The sequence below is a fragment of the Nipponia nippon genome, unplaced genomic scaffold (genome assembly GCF_047370975.1).
Source record: "Nipponia nippon isolate SJK-2023a ecotype South Korea unplaced genomic scaffold, ASM4737097v1 scaffold_1, whole genome shotgun sequence".
Taxonomy (NCBI): Eukaryota; Metazoa; Chordata; class Aves; order Pelecaniformes; family Threskiornithidae; genus Nipponia; species Nipponia nippon.
This window is the reverse complement of record NW_028262290.1, coordinates 30,212,376-30,231,390: the sequence shown is the minus strand read 5'-3', so window position 1 is coordinate 30,231,390 and position 19,015 is coordinate 30,212,376. Positions and strand designations below refer to the sequence as shown.

General features: G+C 35.9%; 1 protein-coding gene across 12 annotated transcripts in view; it reads left to right on the top strand.

Annotated features, from left to right (window-relative positions):
• RALYL (RALY RNA binding protein like) overlaps nt 1-19,015 on the top strand; it is a 394,972-nt gene that overhangs the window by 270,213 nt on the left and 105,744 nt on the right. The window contains exon 1 of one of the 12 annotated variants that reach the window (XM_009476534.2): nt 10,745-10,868. The exons of the other annotated variants lie outside the window; for them this stretch is intronic. Within the exon in view, the coding sequence (XP_009474809.1) occupies nt 10,832-10,868 (37 nt within the window). The 5' untranslated portion in view covers nt 10,745-10,831. Of the gene's footprint in view, nt 1-10,744; nt 10,869-19,015 lie in introns of those variants that run through there. 12 annotated transcript variants of the gene reach the window in all.

The following is a 19,015-nucleotide window of genomic DNA, read 5'->3' as shown; positions in this document are numbered from 1 at the left end:
TTTCAAAATAATTTGCTATGCCTTTTATATTCTAAAACATGAGCAGGGATTTCAGTCTAGAGATAAATGGTAAATAGTAACGCTGGCTTTCTTAAATCCTTCTCTTTCTTATTTTGCTGCAGCATCACAAAGAATTTTTCTTATCTGTGAAGCCAAACTTCATTAAAATATGTAAGCATGTTTTATCTGGTCCAGCTGAGCCAAGAACAGAAATTTTCAAGAATAGATGTGATCTGGGGACAGATTTTTCAAAAATTACTTTGAATATCCCTGTGGTTTTGGTATCTTCCCTGAACAGACTATCTCCAGAAGCTGCTATTCTCATGCTATCTGAAATGATTTTACCCTTCCAAGGTGCCACAGAACAGAAAATAGAAATCCTGGCACCTAAATTCTTCAATGCCTATGATTTTAGGCTAGATATTAACAAAGCATCTTGCATACCTTTGTTTCACATTTGCACACATAGTCTCTTAACTATTTACCTTGATGAGAAAGTGGTTTTCTTGCTAGGTCCACAGGGGGATAAAAATGTTCTTTATCTTTTCTACTGTACTGACATCTCTTCAATTTGTTTTCAGGTGACTGAGAACACACTTCTGTTTTCTGGTTTTCAGTATCCCATTGAAAAGAGTTGCTATGTGCATTTTTAGCAGTTAATTCACAGTATGAACTGATATTTAGTAGTAAAACCTCAAGGTGAAAAGTACTAGTCTTTCCAAGTTCCTCTTACTTCTTGTGGTTTTGAAACATCCCTAAATAGAGAATATATTTGATTTGGAAGTACTTTATCATGCAAAAGCGTATTCTGATGACCTTTATTACTAATAATGATTGTTTTATTTCTTTAAAATGTTGGGTTTCTAGCTATTAGCCAGATTTTTTAAAATGCAAAATGTGTTTCAAAAGTTTAATATCCTTTTCTCAAATGAATAAACAGCATATTAAAAGCTTTTCATTGAAACAGTAGAGCTTTGGGTGTTAAATGTTACATAGCACTATTGTGCTATAATACCAGTCTTGATTAAAAACTTATTTGAGGTTAAAACAAAACCAAAGAATTTGGCTTGCTATAATCAAAGAGAAAATATCCTGTTTCTATATAGGATATCATTGACTCAGAAATGGTCTTTGATTTCATTGCAATGTTTAGAGAACGTGCCGTACAGCTGGCATACTCTAAAAACTGAACCTATGAATTCAGGTGGCACAAAGTGTACATAATCCCACTATAGGCATGCAGCCTCATTTAGATGAAGGAAAAACTGCTTCCTCCCCACCCATCCACCAGTCTGATTAACGCATTAAATCAGATGTATTAATAATTTTAATGTAACAACTTCTTGTTAGCACTTTCCCCACCCTGCCACCTCACATAGGCACATGCACATGAACCCTGAAAGAAAACCCTCAAAAAGTAGGAGCAGTTGTGAAGTTGGAGTCACACTGGAATTTTGCACAGAGTGAGCAGAGCCCTGTGATTCAAAGGATGTTGTTGTATGTGTGCTGATAGTGTTACATACTTTAGTATGGTCTGGTGGTGAATTGATATAATATAGCTTTTTCCATCACTCCAAAAATCAATCTTCTTCTTCTACTTTTTGTCTCTGTCAAAGGCCTTATTCTCCCTCTCAAGCCAGCCATTACACTGATTGATTATGACTAAAATTGTCTTGAGTCCTACACACTGAGAAAGAAAGATCCCATACAATGAGAAAAGAAAGTGGAACATTTTCAGCTTTCTCTTGATTGTTGTTATAAAAGCATTAGTCTGAAAGGAAAGGTTGAAGCAGCAGCTTTTCATTGGCTGTACCATAAAACATCATCAGTTTGCATTGCTGTGAGTCCTAAATTGACATTTTAAGTGCTTCATTTGTTCAGAAAAGGTTCTTTCTCAAGCTCTTCCTGTTCTGTTTTGTGGACAAAGCGAGACAATGTTCACTAGAGTGAAGAACTGAAAATGTATTTTGAATGCGTGTTAATGCTGTTTCAATACACATATAAAAACTTTAGAATAGGATCTCATAGTGCAATGGTGATGATAGCAAATGATTTCTTCAAATGGCTGTGTCTGAAAAACCTGTTTGAGGTGTTCGAGTACTTCTGAGCCCTTAAGCAGAATCAAGATACACAAATTTGAGGTGTATTTTTTCAATATTCTTGGGTTATGCAAGAATGGATTCTGTTCTGAAGGTTTGTCCCATTAAATTTAGCATGCTGAAGTGTCTCATCAGTGTGATAATTAAAAGGAATGTGAAAGGGAAAACAGGGCAGCATCGAATTGCATGTTACTCTAATCAAATTAAAATGGATATCATCTGTTTGCAGAATATGACACAGTGGGTGTAATTCCCATTAAAAACAACTCTCTATATTGAAGTGGAATGATTTTGTTACTTAAGCAGAATCAAGATAGATTGATATAAAAAGCTGTCTTAAATCTCTTATAAAAACTCACCAATATTCAGCAGTTTGTTTCTCTAGAAATGATATGTATGAACATTTCTTATTAAATCCACAATTGAGCACTTGCTAGTCTATTAAAAGCTTAAATATTTCTTTAATTCAGCAGAGCTGCTTTTGCTCCACATCTGGTATTTTTCCACCCTTTTATATTTGCAGTATCCTATAAGATCTACCATCCTTGAGATGATGGAAACTGGTGCCTGCTACAGGCATCATGACTTATTTCAGATTTAACAACAACAAGGAAGAAAAAATTTCTATTATTTAATGACTTTCTGACAGTTTTCCACTAGGATTAAAACGTTACCAACTGGATAAAAACTATTACATTTTGAAATGCTAGTTCTAGACTCATGGCCTAAGCTACTGAAATTCTTAAAGTGATACCAACTAGCACAGATAAAAATTGTTACTGTAAAACTGATAGCCATTTTTCTACAATTTTGTATTAAATGAATAAGTTTCCAAGTACAGGATTGTGTTTGCAATGTATTTAGGAAAATCTGTGAACTGTAACTTTAGTATGTTGTGTAAAACATTAAAGATCATGATCATTGAAAGGATTACTATAAAGTGAAATATAGGGAAGCTTTTCTAGTAATATGGCTCATAAATTGAATTACTAAGAAATAGTTTATTGATCATAAAAATGCAGACTGCCTCTTTATACATCATTTGAATTATACTAATGCAAATCCTGAAGAAAAGATGGTTTTGAGTGGCGTCTTGGTTTATATTCGGAAAACAGTTTGGGACACAAACCTTCTACCTCCTCTTAACGGAAAGGAAGTGTGTTTTAGTCCCATAATCAGAGAAGTTTGAAGCAGAACATCTCTTAAGACTGTCTCAATTGTTAAACAGGTGTTTAGAAATAGCGTGAAAGTAACTAAGAAGTATTGTTGCTGGATGGTGATGACCTCATCAAGAGGAAATAAAAGATGATGAAAACTCCCAGCCAAACTAGCAACCAAAGCATGTAGCAGAACAAATGAAAACCTGTCAGGGCTAGATAAAACCTGGCTAAAATCAAATTAAAGATGAGATGAAAAGAAGCCAGGATTTAGGAAAAACAAAACAAAACATTAAAATTGCTCAAAACCAAAAGGAAACTAGCCAAGAAGAAACTTGTCAAGAACTGAGATAGATTATGAAAGAAACTGATCTACGATAGGAGGAACAACTTGGATCTTACAGAGTGTGTAAAGCAAATGAAAGGAGTCAGAATGGCATTCATCTGAGATTGGTTTACCATTTTTCCACTTGCCAAAGCAGAAAGGAAGATATGTTTTTCCACTGTAGAATCTATCATATAGAATATCTAACGCTGAGCCTGAAGTTTAACTGCCTTTTCAGACATTTCAGAGAGGAACACCTTATTATACCTGGTTTAAAATAATAGCTAAATGTTCCCCAGATGGAGGAACAAAAAGCTTTATGTTATTGCGACCAGTCTAAAGGGACCTGTACTTACTGTGCACAGTACAGGGTTTTTTTTGAAAAAAGGAAGAGCTATCAGGCATTTATAACTGCATTATTCGTTTTGGAACTGGGAACAGAATAGAATTGGCCAAGTTTCACTTAAGGGTTATATAAGACAGTGTGAGTAATGAGGAGGGAGTTAGAGCTGGGAAAGTACCAAATCACTCCAGAGCTCCTGTCAGTCTTTGGGACTGGAAGAAAGTTGCGGAGGGGCTCTTTGTGTAAAACCATCATTCTGAATTGCAAAGTCGAAGGTTCACGCTTCTAGCATATCCATGTACTGTAGCTCCTCTGAATCTTGTGGCAGTTACCTAAATGTAATTGAGGACACAGTGCAATTCTGAAGGGTATTCATAATGTGTACCCATAGGTGCCTGAGTTAGCAGACTAGTGTCTGTATCTGGAAAGATTCAGAGCAGGGTTCAACCACAGGTGATCTCATTCATTCCCAGTTGGAGAAGCCACTCCAGTGTCAAGACCAAAAGTTGGTCTGACAGGATTCCCTAAAAGCAGGTACTGGACATTAGATTCTTCACACTCATTGGTGTAAATTCTCCTCATGTTATGCTAGTGTTCCCCTAGCATGCTCCATCAATATTAGGTAGGCTGAAGGACAAACATAGCCCAAATCCTGGGTAGTGTTCGACTTTATGATGATTTCTATTTTATCTGGACATATGCGATCACAAGTAAGGCTTGGAAGAAACTACAAGATTTCATCTTATCCTTCTCCTAGGCAGGCTCCTCTGAGATATCTAGCCTATTCTAAAATCCTCCAGTGATACAGATTTTAGCACTTCTTAGGCAATGTAGAGCTACCCTTACCAATAACAAAGTTTCCAAACAACTTATTTAAGTCTCTGTTGCTACAGTCTATGTCCATGACTGTTCTAACCTCCAGAGACATAGAAAATGGCTTCTTCACTAACTCTTCCCTTTTCTTTTGTGTGTGTGTCAGCCTTTCATGTATTTAAGGACTGTTATGAAGTACCTCTACTTAGTCGGTTTTTTTCTTTCCCTAATCTTTCTTTGAAATTCCTGTTTTTACTAATAGATAAAGGTTTTACTTTCAAATGTGGATATTGATTCTAACCTTACATTTGTAGGAAATGACACTGTAAACTTTGGAAATTGTTAGTCACAGAAAAGTATCCAAATGCTTTTCTAAGGCTCTTGTTGAAGGAATGAGAACATGCTGTGAACAGGGCAAGGGACAGGAGGAAGAGCCAGTATGGGCTCCTACCTGAGGAAGAAGGTGGCAGGCTTTGTTTCATACCTCTGTAATCATATTGCTAAATGGTAATAGCGACATCTGATAAAAAGAGCTTAGTCTAATGAGGCAGGCTTGACAGTGAATTCCTTAAAGATTAAAGATAAATGCTAGTATAACAATGAGACAAATTATATTCTAGTGAAGAAGCTTCATTGAAAAAGAGAAAATTGCCTATGGTGAAAGTAGGACCAGTACCTTGGAGGCTTTCTCCTGCTATCTAAAAAAGAATCTTTTGTGGTGAACTGTCATTACTGCCTGATAGTGCTGAAGAAGAGTAAAATAGGTCAGCAGAAATGTAGAAGATAATAGAGACAAGAAACAGCTAAAGCTTTCTAAAAATAAAAGATCTCCAGAAAAAAGTAATTTCTTGTGATGTTTTTTATAAACATGTCCTGGTTTCAGTTGGGATAGAGTTAATTTTCTTCCTAGTAGCTGGTATAGGGCTGTGTTTTGGATTTAGGATGAGAATAATGTTGATAACACACTGATGTTTTGGTTGTTGCTAAGTAGTGTTCACACTAAGTCAAGGACTTTTCAGCTTCCCATGCTCTGCCAGGTGCACAAGAAGCTGGGAGGGTGCATAGCCAAGACAGCTGACCCAAACTGACCAAAGGGCTATTCCATACCATATGACATCATGCTCAGTATATAAACTGGAGGAGTTGGCCAGCGGGCAGTGATTGCTGCTCAGGGTTGGGCAGGGCATTGATTGGCGGGTGGTGAGCAATTGCATTGTGCATCACTCGCTTGTTATATTCTTTTTATCACTATTATTATTATTTTTGTTGTTGTTATTATTACTATTTTACTTTATTTCAATTATTAAACTGTTCTTATCTTGACCCATGAGTTTTCTCATGTTTACTCTTCTGATCCTGTGTCCCATCCCACCAGGGGCGATTGAGCAAACAGATGTTTTGTGCTTAGTTGCTGGCTATGGTTAAACCACAACATTAGTAGATGATTGGAATGATGTGAATGTAACAAATTTCATTCTAATTCAGCTTTTGATGAATACTTGAGGTTTTCATGAAATCTTGCAAACTGTATATTCTTTTGGATATGAACAATTGGGCAGAGTAAAAACTGACTGAAGTAAAGGAAAAATGTTAAAGCATTTTGACAGTCTTTTTGGCTTTAGTAAAACGAAGTATTGCTGATTTGAAAGTTTTATGCTACATTATTTCTCTTTTATCCACAAAATTTTTTAATCCACACAATCAGCTGTGGACTGTGTACTAACAAATAGCGGCCTCTTTGAGGATATTTAAAAATTCTCAGTCATACAACTTATCATTTTCTCTTTCCATATAATTCCTACTGTAATCAATCACAGGCCTGCAACAGGCAGGATTTTTTCCTCTTCCCCACCTGGATTTCGGTGGATCTCTGTAGGGGTTCTCCTTCACATGTATCCATTGATTCGTGCAGAGCCAAGGCCTGAGAGTTCAGGTTGGGACCACTTTGAAACAATGACCCTAAGTGTAAAAAAGCCAGAGAATAATGACAGTTATCAGAGAGAGGGCAAAATATAAACTCTTCAACTTCAGTTGCCTAAATATTTGTCTAGAGCCATTTAAGATGGATTTGGCTTCAGTAGAGAGCTCCAGAAGGTTATAGGTTTCATACAGGTCCTGTGCCATATTTTCTGGCACTTTGTGGATATCTCAGATGCCATAAATCATCAAAGGATTGCTAGACATAAAAGTTTACACAACTGAATTGAGCCCTTTAGTCTATAGGTAACCTTTTAATAAAATTTTCCTTCTTTGGCACTCTCATCAGTCTTTATTTCTGGTCTGCTTCAGGACTGCTAGCCAGCTTTGTTGTCCCTTGTAAAGCATTTATGAAACTCTAAGTTATAGTTGTAAGCATGAGCAGTACAAATTTTGCTCTTTCTTATTCTGCTTGCCACAGCATGTTCAGTATTGTAGCGATATTAGTCAGGGGTATGGTTTGGCCAATATTTTAAGCTCTGTCCTCATTACATCATAAAGGGAATACATTATCATAAACCTTCCTTAATAGCTAAATGGCATTTCTTGATATGGTGAATGTTATTTATCTAATATAACACCATGATAAAATGCATTGTCAGATGATTGTCCAAATTTTTACCAGTAAAAGGTGCACACATGTCAAAGGCATAATTTTGATGCATCAATAATTGTATTAAGGAGAATTTATTACCTGGAAGAGATTAAATGTTGATCCCTACACATATATTCATAGATGTAATATTTTCTTGGTTGACATCACAAAAATAACCATAATGGAAACCTTAGAAGGATATCTAAGAAGATTCTTTGGGTGCATTGAATTAAACACTGAGAGACAGAACATACTTTAAGCCTCCCCCACCTTCCTTTTTTTGTCTAAGATCTGCTCATTAAAAATAAAATCGAGGATACAGCCCAGACTCAGTGTTTATTGATGAGTAATATGTGACATTCAAGTCAGCAGTTATATTTGTAAAATATCTGTATTTTTAATTTCCCCCTGTTTAGGAAGCAGTTTGAGAAATTCATTGCAGTATTCAAAGAAAAACTCCTTATTGGGACCTTAAGGTAGGGAGGAGAGAAATGCGAGAGGTAATATGGGATGTGCAGATGTGAGCATTATTAATTCTTTTACCACCAGCAACAATGAACTGATAAAATTCATTCCAACACATTATTTTAAGAATATTTAAAATTTTTGTAGTCATTTAAGATGTATCTTTGCAAAAAAGAAACAAGCTTAATATGACTATGTGAGACGTTTTTCTTCCCACCTCATTCCCATTCATTTCTTCCCACCTCACTAAGCTTGATGCATTTAACCAGCCATATGCAAGATTCTGACTTTTTTTAAAGCTGTAATAGTGTGAAAGTGAGTTTTAAACTCCCCTAACAGCAATCAGTAACATAGAGAAACAGGAGGCTGTGGTGCCCACTCAAAGCTAACCAGCACATTCAAGTATTTTTTTTGCAGTATTTTTTTATGAACAGACCTAGAATGATTCACCAAACAGAGAGTATTTACATTATTTTTAGCAAATGCATTTCACTGTACTGAAGAAGTAATCAGAGTTGCAATTAACACAAACTAAAACCAATAAAGACTGTGTTTTCAGGGATCATTGATTTAAAATAAATTAATTCCTATCCCATGAAATTTCCATTTAGTTCATATTTTTATTTTATACCATTATCAAGATATTTGCATACAAATACATTGTTGTAATGGAATAATGCACAAAAAACAACGGAAAAATATGTATGTTGTTGCATGTTCTATGTGTAATATAATATGGAAAGCTAGTAATATATGTCTAGGTTAAACACATGATAAAAATTAACGAAAAATTAGCCATTAATGATAAGGAAAAGGAATGAGTTCTATAGTTAAGATCTAAAGTGGGCTGAGGAAAAAGATTGAGGACATCTTACCAAATCAATTAAAGAAGGAAAATTTGAACTCAATAATACAGATGAGAGCCTTCAGGTAGAAGTAGGAAAAGAGCAACAAAAGGGAACAAAGATTGCTACACAAAGCAGCAAATCTAAAAGGAGACCACAGATCTCTGTAGTCTGACTCATATCACAAACCTGATTCTGCTGGAAATTAACTCACAGAAAAAAAATAAAGCAGGAAAACTGGGGAGTTATCCTCCATGCTTATAAATTACTGCAAAAATACTGACTTCAATGGATATAAACTGTGCAATGCTGTTTGAGTATATAGCATGCAGGGTCTTTCTATACAATACAGACATTTTGTCTGTCGCTATGTTTAGCAATGACTTAGCCAATTTTTTTCCTTCCTGTCACTGTTGATGTGCTTTGCAATTTCCCACCTTTCTGCTGACCTCCACAACAGAGATGGTATTATTTCAGCTGTGGCATTTTGAGACAACTGTAGTTGAAATACTAAATAAATCTAAAAAATGCATCCATTGCTTTCATTTTCTTCAGGCTACACTTTATCCTCAGCTATGCTGATACAAATCCAAAGCAAATGAAAAGATATGTGGTCAGGTTTTGACAGATGGAGGAAAAGTAGATGAATAGAGTCAATATAAAGTAAAGATTTCACCTGAGTAGCTAGAGGTGTGCCAATGTGAAGATATGTAAATACTGAACAACTGCAAGGAAAATTAAATGATGTACAAAGCTAAAAATGGTTATGCCCGAGACATAAACAAAAATATGAGAGGGAAAAAAAGATGGAAAAAATATAATTTCAGAGGAGGCAGTTTGAGACATTCTTCTTAATTTCTTTTAATTTTTTTCGTGAAGAAAGTAACTGTAGGTGAATGTTTTTAGATAATGGATACTGAAAACTGTTCCTGTCTTTCAAAAGGATTATTTTTTACTTTCTGAAACATGAATGATCCATAGGCACCAGATGTTAATTTTTTTTTTATGTAAGCCAAAGATACTAGCTTTAGATTTCTTTGAGTAGTTTAGAGACGTGTTGTCAATCTATGCATTTTAAATAACAAAGAGACCACTATTATCAGTTTTCAAGACATTTCAGTCACTATACTTATTATTTTTTCATTACTTCACCCTATATGTCTAATCCTTTGACACTTCTGTATTTGCGGTATCTGGGATCAAGATCTCAAAACATGAAGGGCATCTCAAAACATGAATTTCTTAAAACATTAAGAAGTACTTTCACACAATTTTATTGAAGGCAGATTTATTGCTGAATGAACTGGAATTTCCACCTCTTTCCAGCTCCATAGCTGCCACTGGCATCTTTCTTGAGTGTCGTCATACCTCTCATCTCCCCAACACAGCAAGAATTTCTTCCCCTTTCCCCTGCTCCCTTTAGGAAGATGTCTGGATTCTTTGAAATGGTGTCATACATGTATGTGGAAGATCATACAATGCTGCCACTTTTTTCCCATGACCTTGTGATTCAACAGACTAGCGGGCAATGAAGTAATTATAAAAATGAGCAATCAGCAGAATGTTGCTTAAATAACTTTCCTCAAATTAAATCATTGAAAGGTAATGCAGAATTAAACACAGGCATGAAAAAAGATAATTGCATTTTATATGTTATTTCCTAAATCACCTATTCATGAGCTCAGACCTGCAGTCAGGATTTCATTGATCAACATGTGTTGATTTTTTTCAATAGTAATTTTGCTTGAAAATTTAACCCAAAATATTTTAATGTCCTCATATGCATAATTCTAAGACGTCTCAATGAAAAGTTAGGTTTTATTAGTTTATGAGGTCATTTATTCAATTTTGGTTATATCAGGGCTTTTTCGAGGAATCTTGACGTCAGACTATCGAATAGCACATTATGCCACTTTGTCTGATTACGTGATTTTATATGCTTTCTGGATTTTATCAGCTGGTTTCAAACACATTGGAAAAAAATATTAAAATAAATATATTTTGTGTCTGAGCTTTGTAAGAGAGAAAATAGTTAGAGCCAGTAGCATCTCCCCTGAATTTTAGGAGAATGGTATTACCCTGCCTTTCTCTGAGAGATTGCTGGTTACCTTCTGTCAGTGAGCAACTGTCTCACTGCAAAGCAGAAGCACGATCTCATCTCTTTTGTCTGTGTTCAAGGCAATTACTTCTTAGAAAGTGGAATTTCTTCAGAATGACTATGTACAAGAGCAAACGCAGAAACCAAAGATGTAAGTAAATTGTGAAGTTTTTTTAATGTTCTTACAGAGGAAGGAAAATAAATCTCCAGTTTCATTGAAAACCATGCTTTACTTTACCCTGCTCTGGTTAAATAATACCAGGAAAGCAGGAACAGTATTCCCTGCCAATTATCCCACTGTATCTGTATTTTGAGTGCATGAAAGAGTTTTAAAATAAAAAATTAGCTTACTTGTTACTATGGAAACCCTCAGTAAGTGATTGCTTTATAATATCAACAAAGAAATAAAGATCAAATATAAGTTTAGTTCAGACCAGTATCCTTTATTGAGGGCTTAATGACTGGCTAGCTATAGCCTTTGACTTGACAGGGTTGACAAGCTTTCACTTGGTGGACTTATTTATGTGGTTCACTTTAGGGAGCCAGTGATACCAGAACTTTAAGGGCAGTTATTGTATTTTCCTTCACCACAACTTTCAGAACAATTAACTTGTTTGCTTAAACCATAGAAACAGAAACTAGCGGGGAGGGAAGCATGCATGTGTCTCTGTTGTGTATTTAAGACACTCCAGCCCTGAAAATTCACTGGCTTCTAAATGCATGAGTTTCCAGTCAAGCACCTGTTTGGCTTTTAAATTGCTATGGTATCAGCTGGGGGAATTTCAGTACAAATCTTCTCCAGAACATTATGGAAGGGTGACTGAGGCAAGTAAAAATGAAGTGTTGTGAGTCAGGTCATGAAGTATGTGTTCTTGTAAGGAAATCTAGCAAGAGGCCAAGTTATAAATGGAGAGCATGTCTGAGGTTGAGAAAAAAAGACATTTCTCTAAGAAAAATGCCATGTAGGGACTGTGTGCTTTCAGAGAGAGAGCAGGAGGAGAGGTATATCAGTTCAAAAGAAGATAAGTTTGGACTTTATTTGGACAGGAGCATTGTTGAAGGGATATATACAGCTATATCACTGACCTCAGTTTCTGGTCCTTAGATCTTAACCTGTACAGGTTTCCTTCAGTTTTTCTTGCCCAAAACAAACGGATGTGTTGCATGTAGAAAGTTTGCAGGACAGATCTCTGCTAAAATTTCTGCAACGGAAATCAATCATCTGCTTCACATTCAAATAAAATAAATTATCATAAATTTTGTTCCCATAGCAGCAGTGAAAGAAAATTATTTATATACAGGCAGATTATAATTAATCTAGTTCATTTTAACATACTAATTACTATCACTGTTATTATGTAAACCGGGAGCTCTTTCTGCAGCCAGCTGCATTCTTGCATTCTCTCCTGTTCAAGCCTGGTTATGGTGTACAATAACAAAATTTGTGACTGGGTAGCAGAGTTGTTAGGTTTTTATGTTGTAGGGATATAGTCATTCATGAAAACTGCACAAGGTGCTTTTAAGAATGCTTTTATGAAGAGAACCTGCCTTATTCCCCTTTCCCCTCCACCCCTGCTGACCCTGAGGAAAATCTGTAGTTTGCCAAGAGAAAAAAAAAAAAAAGAATGAAACATAATTAGACATAATTAGAATCAAATTAGCAAATATGAGGGTGGCTGTTGCAATGTTTTTTTGTTTTTAAAAGTGCCTCTAATTTTAAGATCCTAAACAATAAAATATCTTGATAAAACTGTCTCCATTATGTTAGATACCAGTACTGTATACATGGATGCTTCATTAATACCTCTTAGCTAATTAGCAACTGTAAAAGTCTTAAGAGGCAAACAGAACAATTTGAGTAATTTTGATATTGCTTCTATTCATATCAGTCAAAGGCTTTTTGAAGGATAGATTTCATCTAAGTAATTGTTATTCTGAAATACAAGTGGTAATGGTAGCAGCTGTGTTAAACAGTAGACAAGTACTACATTTTCTGTCCATTACATTTAACACATGTTCTATTTCAAACTTTCAAAGGCTTTTTTGGTGGCCTTTAATAAACAATAATAAAAGATATTTAGTGTATAATTTCCAATATATGTAGGGTAAACCTTGGGTTTTATATCTCCTCACTAGCTCTCAATAAAATACTTGGACATCTGGCATAAAACAAAAGTGAGCTTTGTGGCTTTTTCTTATTCATTGAAGTTCTGCTTCTGGATTTGGTACATTCTGAACAGTATTATAAGCATTGCTTTCCTAACCTATTTTTTTCTTTAATGTTTGAAGAAGGATGTAAAGGCATTTTGTACTTAATTTAAAAGTACATCAGATTAGAGAGGAGGATACAAAAAATAGAGACATGATGACCTTATTCTAACATAAAATATAAGGAATCCCATTTTCCAGTTTCTGTCCCAGACACAAGTGTTGCTAGAGGAGTAGATGCAAAAAAAATGAGTGTACTTATCTGTCTATATGAACGGGATAACATATACACACAATATCCATGCATACATGTGTCTGCACACCCAGAATTATAACATGCTTTATCCTTAATTCAGGATGCTATCTAGCTCATAGGCTGGATTCTCATTTCATTGCACAGACCTAATGTCTGAGTGAGGGGAAGCCATCGTAACAAATACAATCTTTTATAAACACTGAAAAATTGGTAAACACGTGTGGTAAAGCTTTTCTGAAAGAAAAGGTTTGAATCTTAGACTGACCTGCTTTGGGGCTGCAGCGACTGAGGAGGACGGTCAGGGTAAGTTTTGTGGTAGGCTGCAGTGTACATGTGGGTCTTCTCCATGGAGAGGCAGTAATTCATATCTTCTGGAGATGCCATGCCTCCAGGTCACCTCTCATGAAGCAAGTAGCAGGCATCCTTTTTTCACTGGGGTCTTTCTTGTAGACTTCACTGTTACAGGAATCAAGGCAGGCTACTACCCTTGAAGACAATAACGTTGGAAAAAATTGACTTACTTATAAACCAACTTTAAGAAATACACATTATTCTTTATTCATGGTTAGTGTAGCTTCACAACTTAAATCAGGACCACATTGTGGAGGGTTGTGTATGAAAAGAATGAAAAGATGATCCTCAATGATGTTTCAGTCTAACACTGTAAATTTGACTCAGACGAAATGCAAGAGGAGAAAGAGACAGTAATGGTCAATGTGGCAGGCAGTTATGTTTTGAGGAAGGTGTGTGGTAGCACCCAGGAGGAGATGGCAGAGGAATACATGGAGTGCAGAGGCTGGCATGGGACTTCCCTGCTACACACCTGAACTGGGGGTTGGAAAGTTAAGGCAAAGATGAAAAAATTAAGGGGAAAAATAAGACTTATCTTTTGCTTTCTTCTTCATGTTTTTGATGCTTCAGGGGATCTTTTATGCACATCAGCAAAGGCAATCAGAGCACAATGGCAGTTGAGACAAAGAGCAGTTGCTTTTGAATATTAGGAATCGTTGATAAAGTTAACGATTATGATAAGTGCATCTACAGATCCTGTCCCTTTCCAAGGGATTAATTCCAAGGCATCAATCCCAAATTTGTTCATGACAATGTGAAGAATCCTGTCAACATAAAATGGCCTTGAAATTGTGCTCCAAATGCATTATTGACTTCTGCCATGGCTTGGCTACCAGGTCCACGTAAAATATCTGTTTCCATGGCATATTACACTTTGCTTAGCTGAAATACTCATCACTATTTTTTATGCTGACATGCTATGAACAGTAATTTTTTTTAAAGTATCATCCAGATCTTGTGAATATTTTGCTTCTTTTAAAACCAACAGATGATTAGTTATATTTCAGGGGGGTTTTGAAAAGAATAATGAGAGGGGAGACATCATAAGAATAAAGAGAGTGGAGACATCACATTTCCTTTTATTCTGGTGATTTCTCTCTCCTCATAAGAGACATGTCACAACTTTACCTTTAATTGTCAAATGTATTATGATTCTTTGCCCTCACTCCCCAATTTTATTTGTCCAGTCCTAGGTTTCCCTGCATGCACAGTGCCGTAGAAAGTGCATGTGTATTTATTAAAGAGTTAAATAAGTGATAGTAAAATGAAAGTGAAATAAAAGATTTTCAAAAGTTATGCAGGTAGCTGCTGCAATGTAGAATGCATATGGCTGTTGCAGAAAGTAATAATATTTTTGGCTTAAACTAGTGCAGTTATTAGAGGTGTGTTATCCACAGGTGTCACCTGATGTGAGTTTTTCAAGTATCCTTGTCTTGCTAGAGAAAGAATTTCTTGTATACTGGTAACGTTTGATGAGAAATGCTTTGAAATTCCAGTTTGTAAGAGTATTTTGTCCTATCAGCATTCTTTGATCTATTGCATTGCCTGCTATATTTTCTTTTATTGATAAGGTCCCACTTGCCATCTTTTCATCATGGATTTGCTGTTCTCATCTTCTTTGTCCACCTTTATAGATAGCATAATCACTTTCAGCCTTAAAAAATAGAGTTGGCATCTGTTGAGTCTTGTTATATCACAGTTTGATCAGCCCATGATTACTTCCATCTTCTTTTTGCCTCATAGGGCAATAATGAACCCCCAGTACTGAGGCTGCTGCTGCTCAAAGAAAATAGCAGCCTTTAATACAGTGTGTGCTAGAAGTTGTCCTGGTTTCAGTTGGGATAGAGTTAATTTTCTTCCTAGTAGCTGGTATAGGGCTGTGTTTTGGATTTAGGATGAGAATAATACTGATAACACACTGATGTTTTAGTTGTTGCTAAGTATTGTTTATACTAAATCAAGGACTTTTCAGCTTCCCATGCTCTGCCAGGTGCACAAGAAGCTGGGAGGGGGCACAATAAGGACAGCTGACCCAGACTGACTAAAAGGGCTATTCCATACCATATGACACCACGCTCAGTATATAAACAGGGGGAGTTGGCTGGGGGGCAGCAGCTCGGGCACGACCTGGGCATCAGTTGGTGGGTGGTGAGCAATTGTATAGTGTATCACTTGCTTTGTATATTACTATTACTATTACTATTATTATTACTATTACTATTCGTACTATTCTATTTTATTTTACTTCGATTATTAAACTGTTCTTATCTCAACCCACGAGTTTTCTCACTTTTACCCTTCCAGTTCTCTCCCCTATCCCACCAGCGGGAGGGGGAGTGAGCAAGCAGCATCTGGTGCTTAGTTGTTGGCTGGGGTTAAACCATGACAGAGTTAAAGTGACTGGAAAACTAAATCTCATTGGGGAAAACAAGTGTAGTTACTGACCCAGATACATGTAAGAAATTCTGCCTCTTTCCTTAAAACATCAGACACCCAGACAACAAGGAAATATCTCTTCAGAATGATACAGAGACAGCTTTCTTCATGTAAAGCTATCCTAGAATAGCCCCAGGATATTCCTATTGCTGCATGCCTTTTGAGGAAGTAGAGTTCAGAACAATTAAGTGTATCAGTAATAAGGTTGAGCAAGAAGACACTCATGAGCTGCAGGAGTACAAATATCATTGAATATTCACATCACATCATATGGATAACACCTTTATACAAAAAAAATATAATTACTACTCAACAAGTCAGGGGCTTCAGGGATAGAAGCACTCATCTCATAGATTTGAAGGGAATTCATTGTGACCTGAGAAGGTTGGCTTGTTTGAAATTATTCATTTCCCAATGTTACTAAACAGTCAAACTTAAGGCATACGTCCCTCAGTGAAGTATGCAGGGTACATAAGCTAGAATTTTTTTCTTTGGCAGTTTTTCAAGTGTCTGTAGACTTCTAACGCAGACATGTTTTTTCTGCTTCTAGACTGTACAAATGAATCAAAAGTATTGAAAGGTAATTGTTTCAAAAAGCGTCTTTTAAGAGATTAATAATCTGACCAAACCCTACATGCACAACTCACACTATGCTCCCCACCGCTCAGTGGGAGCTGGTCAGAACACCTGAAATGCAAGTGGAGAACATAACAAATAAATCCAACCAGTCATTTCAGTTTTATGAAGGAGAAAGTTAGGACAGCAAGAAACCTTAATAATAGCTTTGACTTCCTTAAAAAGGTTATGGTTTTAATGTTGGGAGGGTTTTCTTTATTTTGCCTAAGTAAGTTAGTAGAATAGTGGACAATATACAACATTTCAACAAAAACAGTAATTGGAAAACTAGGAAGGTCTCATAAAAATACATCAGCTATTGTTAAGGATCATAAAAGGGAATTATTAAAAAAGAGGAACATATGCAAATCATGTAATTTGGATTATGCGATTTGAAGGGTATTAGGAGAATTAGCAAATGAATGTACCAAACCATTGAAAGTTTGTATTTAAAAGGTCACTGAGAACTAAGAAGGTATCAGAAATATAAATGTAATACTGGTTTTCATGCACACATAGAATTCCAGTCCTCAGCCCTGCTCAGGGTGGCAGCAAATGTCGCTATGTTCATCAATAACACAATTTATCATTAGTGAAACAGCACTTACTGTATGTTGGTTAGTCTCCTACAGGGAATCAAAACTTACAAGTTTTGGGACTGCACTACAGTAATGACCTGAGATCTGGGAAAACCAATAATAGTTTTAAAAAGTGAAGTCTATTAAATAACAATCAACAGGTTGAAGATAATCATAGTCTAAAGCAATCTGTACGGAAAGACAATTCTGGCTCTTAAATTGAGCAAACAGAAGTCCATTGGTTAGAACCTAAAGATGACTGCAGGCTAAGTTAAGATAGACATTTTCTGAGTGTAATCAGTCATAGAGATATTTTACTAAAAGTACATGCAATTTCTCCTCTCCATCACTTAAATTTTGAATCCAGATTGCTCATCTATTTTAAAAAGTCTCTTTTAAACATGTACTATGGACCTGATTACAAAGTATCTATTCAAACCTTACAGTATATGTGCAAGTTGAAAAGAGTATTATTGTCCTAAAACCTCTAAAACCTATACAATTCTGGAAATCTTGAAGGGACTCCAGCCTTCCTCTATTAACATCTCTGTACACTGCTCTAGCAGTGCCATCTACCTATTTATTCAGAAAAAGGAGAAAAATCTTCAGGTGGGTCAGAACACAGAGAATCTGTTCTCTTAAGGGAAAATATGCTTTTGCTTATTTTCATATGAAGTACCAACTTTTTCAAAAAAAGGATTTGCATGACTGCATATGTAAGCAGAACAAGTCCTAATTTTAAGCACACTTTTTTTTGTTTGCATAGCCGACCTGATTTTTTTTGTTTATTTTCATGTACTTTCTGTGTAGGAACAGAGCAGGAAAGAACACCTCCATCCTACCTCCAATACAGGTCTCAACTTCAGACAAAACCTGTGTGTCTGTCACTTTCCATAATCAAAACTATTGACAGGCTGAAATCCCAGTGTTTCTAATATGTGCAATCTTTTCTCAATAAATCACTGAGAGTGTTTATTACAAAATTAAACACAAAAAATTAAAAAAAACCAGAGGACTTCTAATAAATGTTTCAGTGACATACCGCCAGCTTTAACTGATAAGACCAAGCACAGTATGTGCATATTGACACCTTCACAAGGAAAAAAATCGTAGAGTTTTACAAAATACCTTTCAAGTCTGTCAAATTATTATCCAAAATCTGATAAACCATTAAAAGGGTACTTACTGATTGTGAAGCATCAGCCAAGACCTAAATACTATATAAAGTCCAGCATTTTTTCAGCAGTTTTATCTATGAGATTCTTCGACAGTAAAATCCAGAAACATTCCCCCTCCTCCTCCCATACACAGCCCAGAAGGGACAGAGATCTCAAGTACGTTAAAGTGGTATTACAATGAAGACTGTGAGCACATATGCTCCAGCTCCTATCTATGGAGCATTCAGTGTTGCATTTTTGCTTTTGAAGAGCTCACATTTCGGCCTTAAATTTCTGTTTTCCTCTGTTCCACCTCATTTCTTCTGTTTTTTTTTTCAGTTATTAGTGTGTTAAACATTCTGAAAAATAGGCTGCATTGTCAGTTTATGTTGTGGATTATGGTTATAGATTTTTCTGCCCCTGCTTAAAACTAAGGTGGCGTGTCTTCCTCATTGCCCTTTGCAGAAGCCTGCAGTGATGTCTACAAACTATTCTTTGTTTTTTCTTGAACTTCCCACAAAATAAAGTCTGCCTATGGCTGCCTTTCACTAAGAATATATAAATAAATAAATAAATAATGAATACGTATTGTATTATAAGACTTCTTTTGACCCTGGTGAGTTAGAAATTGCCTTAGAAAATCATCTAACTGTAATTCTTTAAATGGAACACCCATTGTTCTCCATGTTGCTGGTAC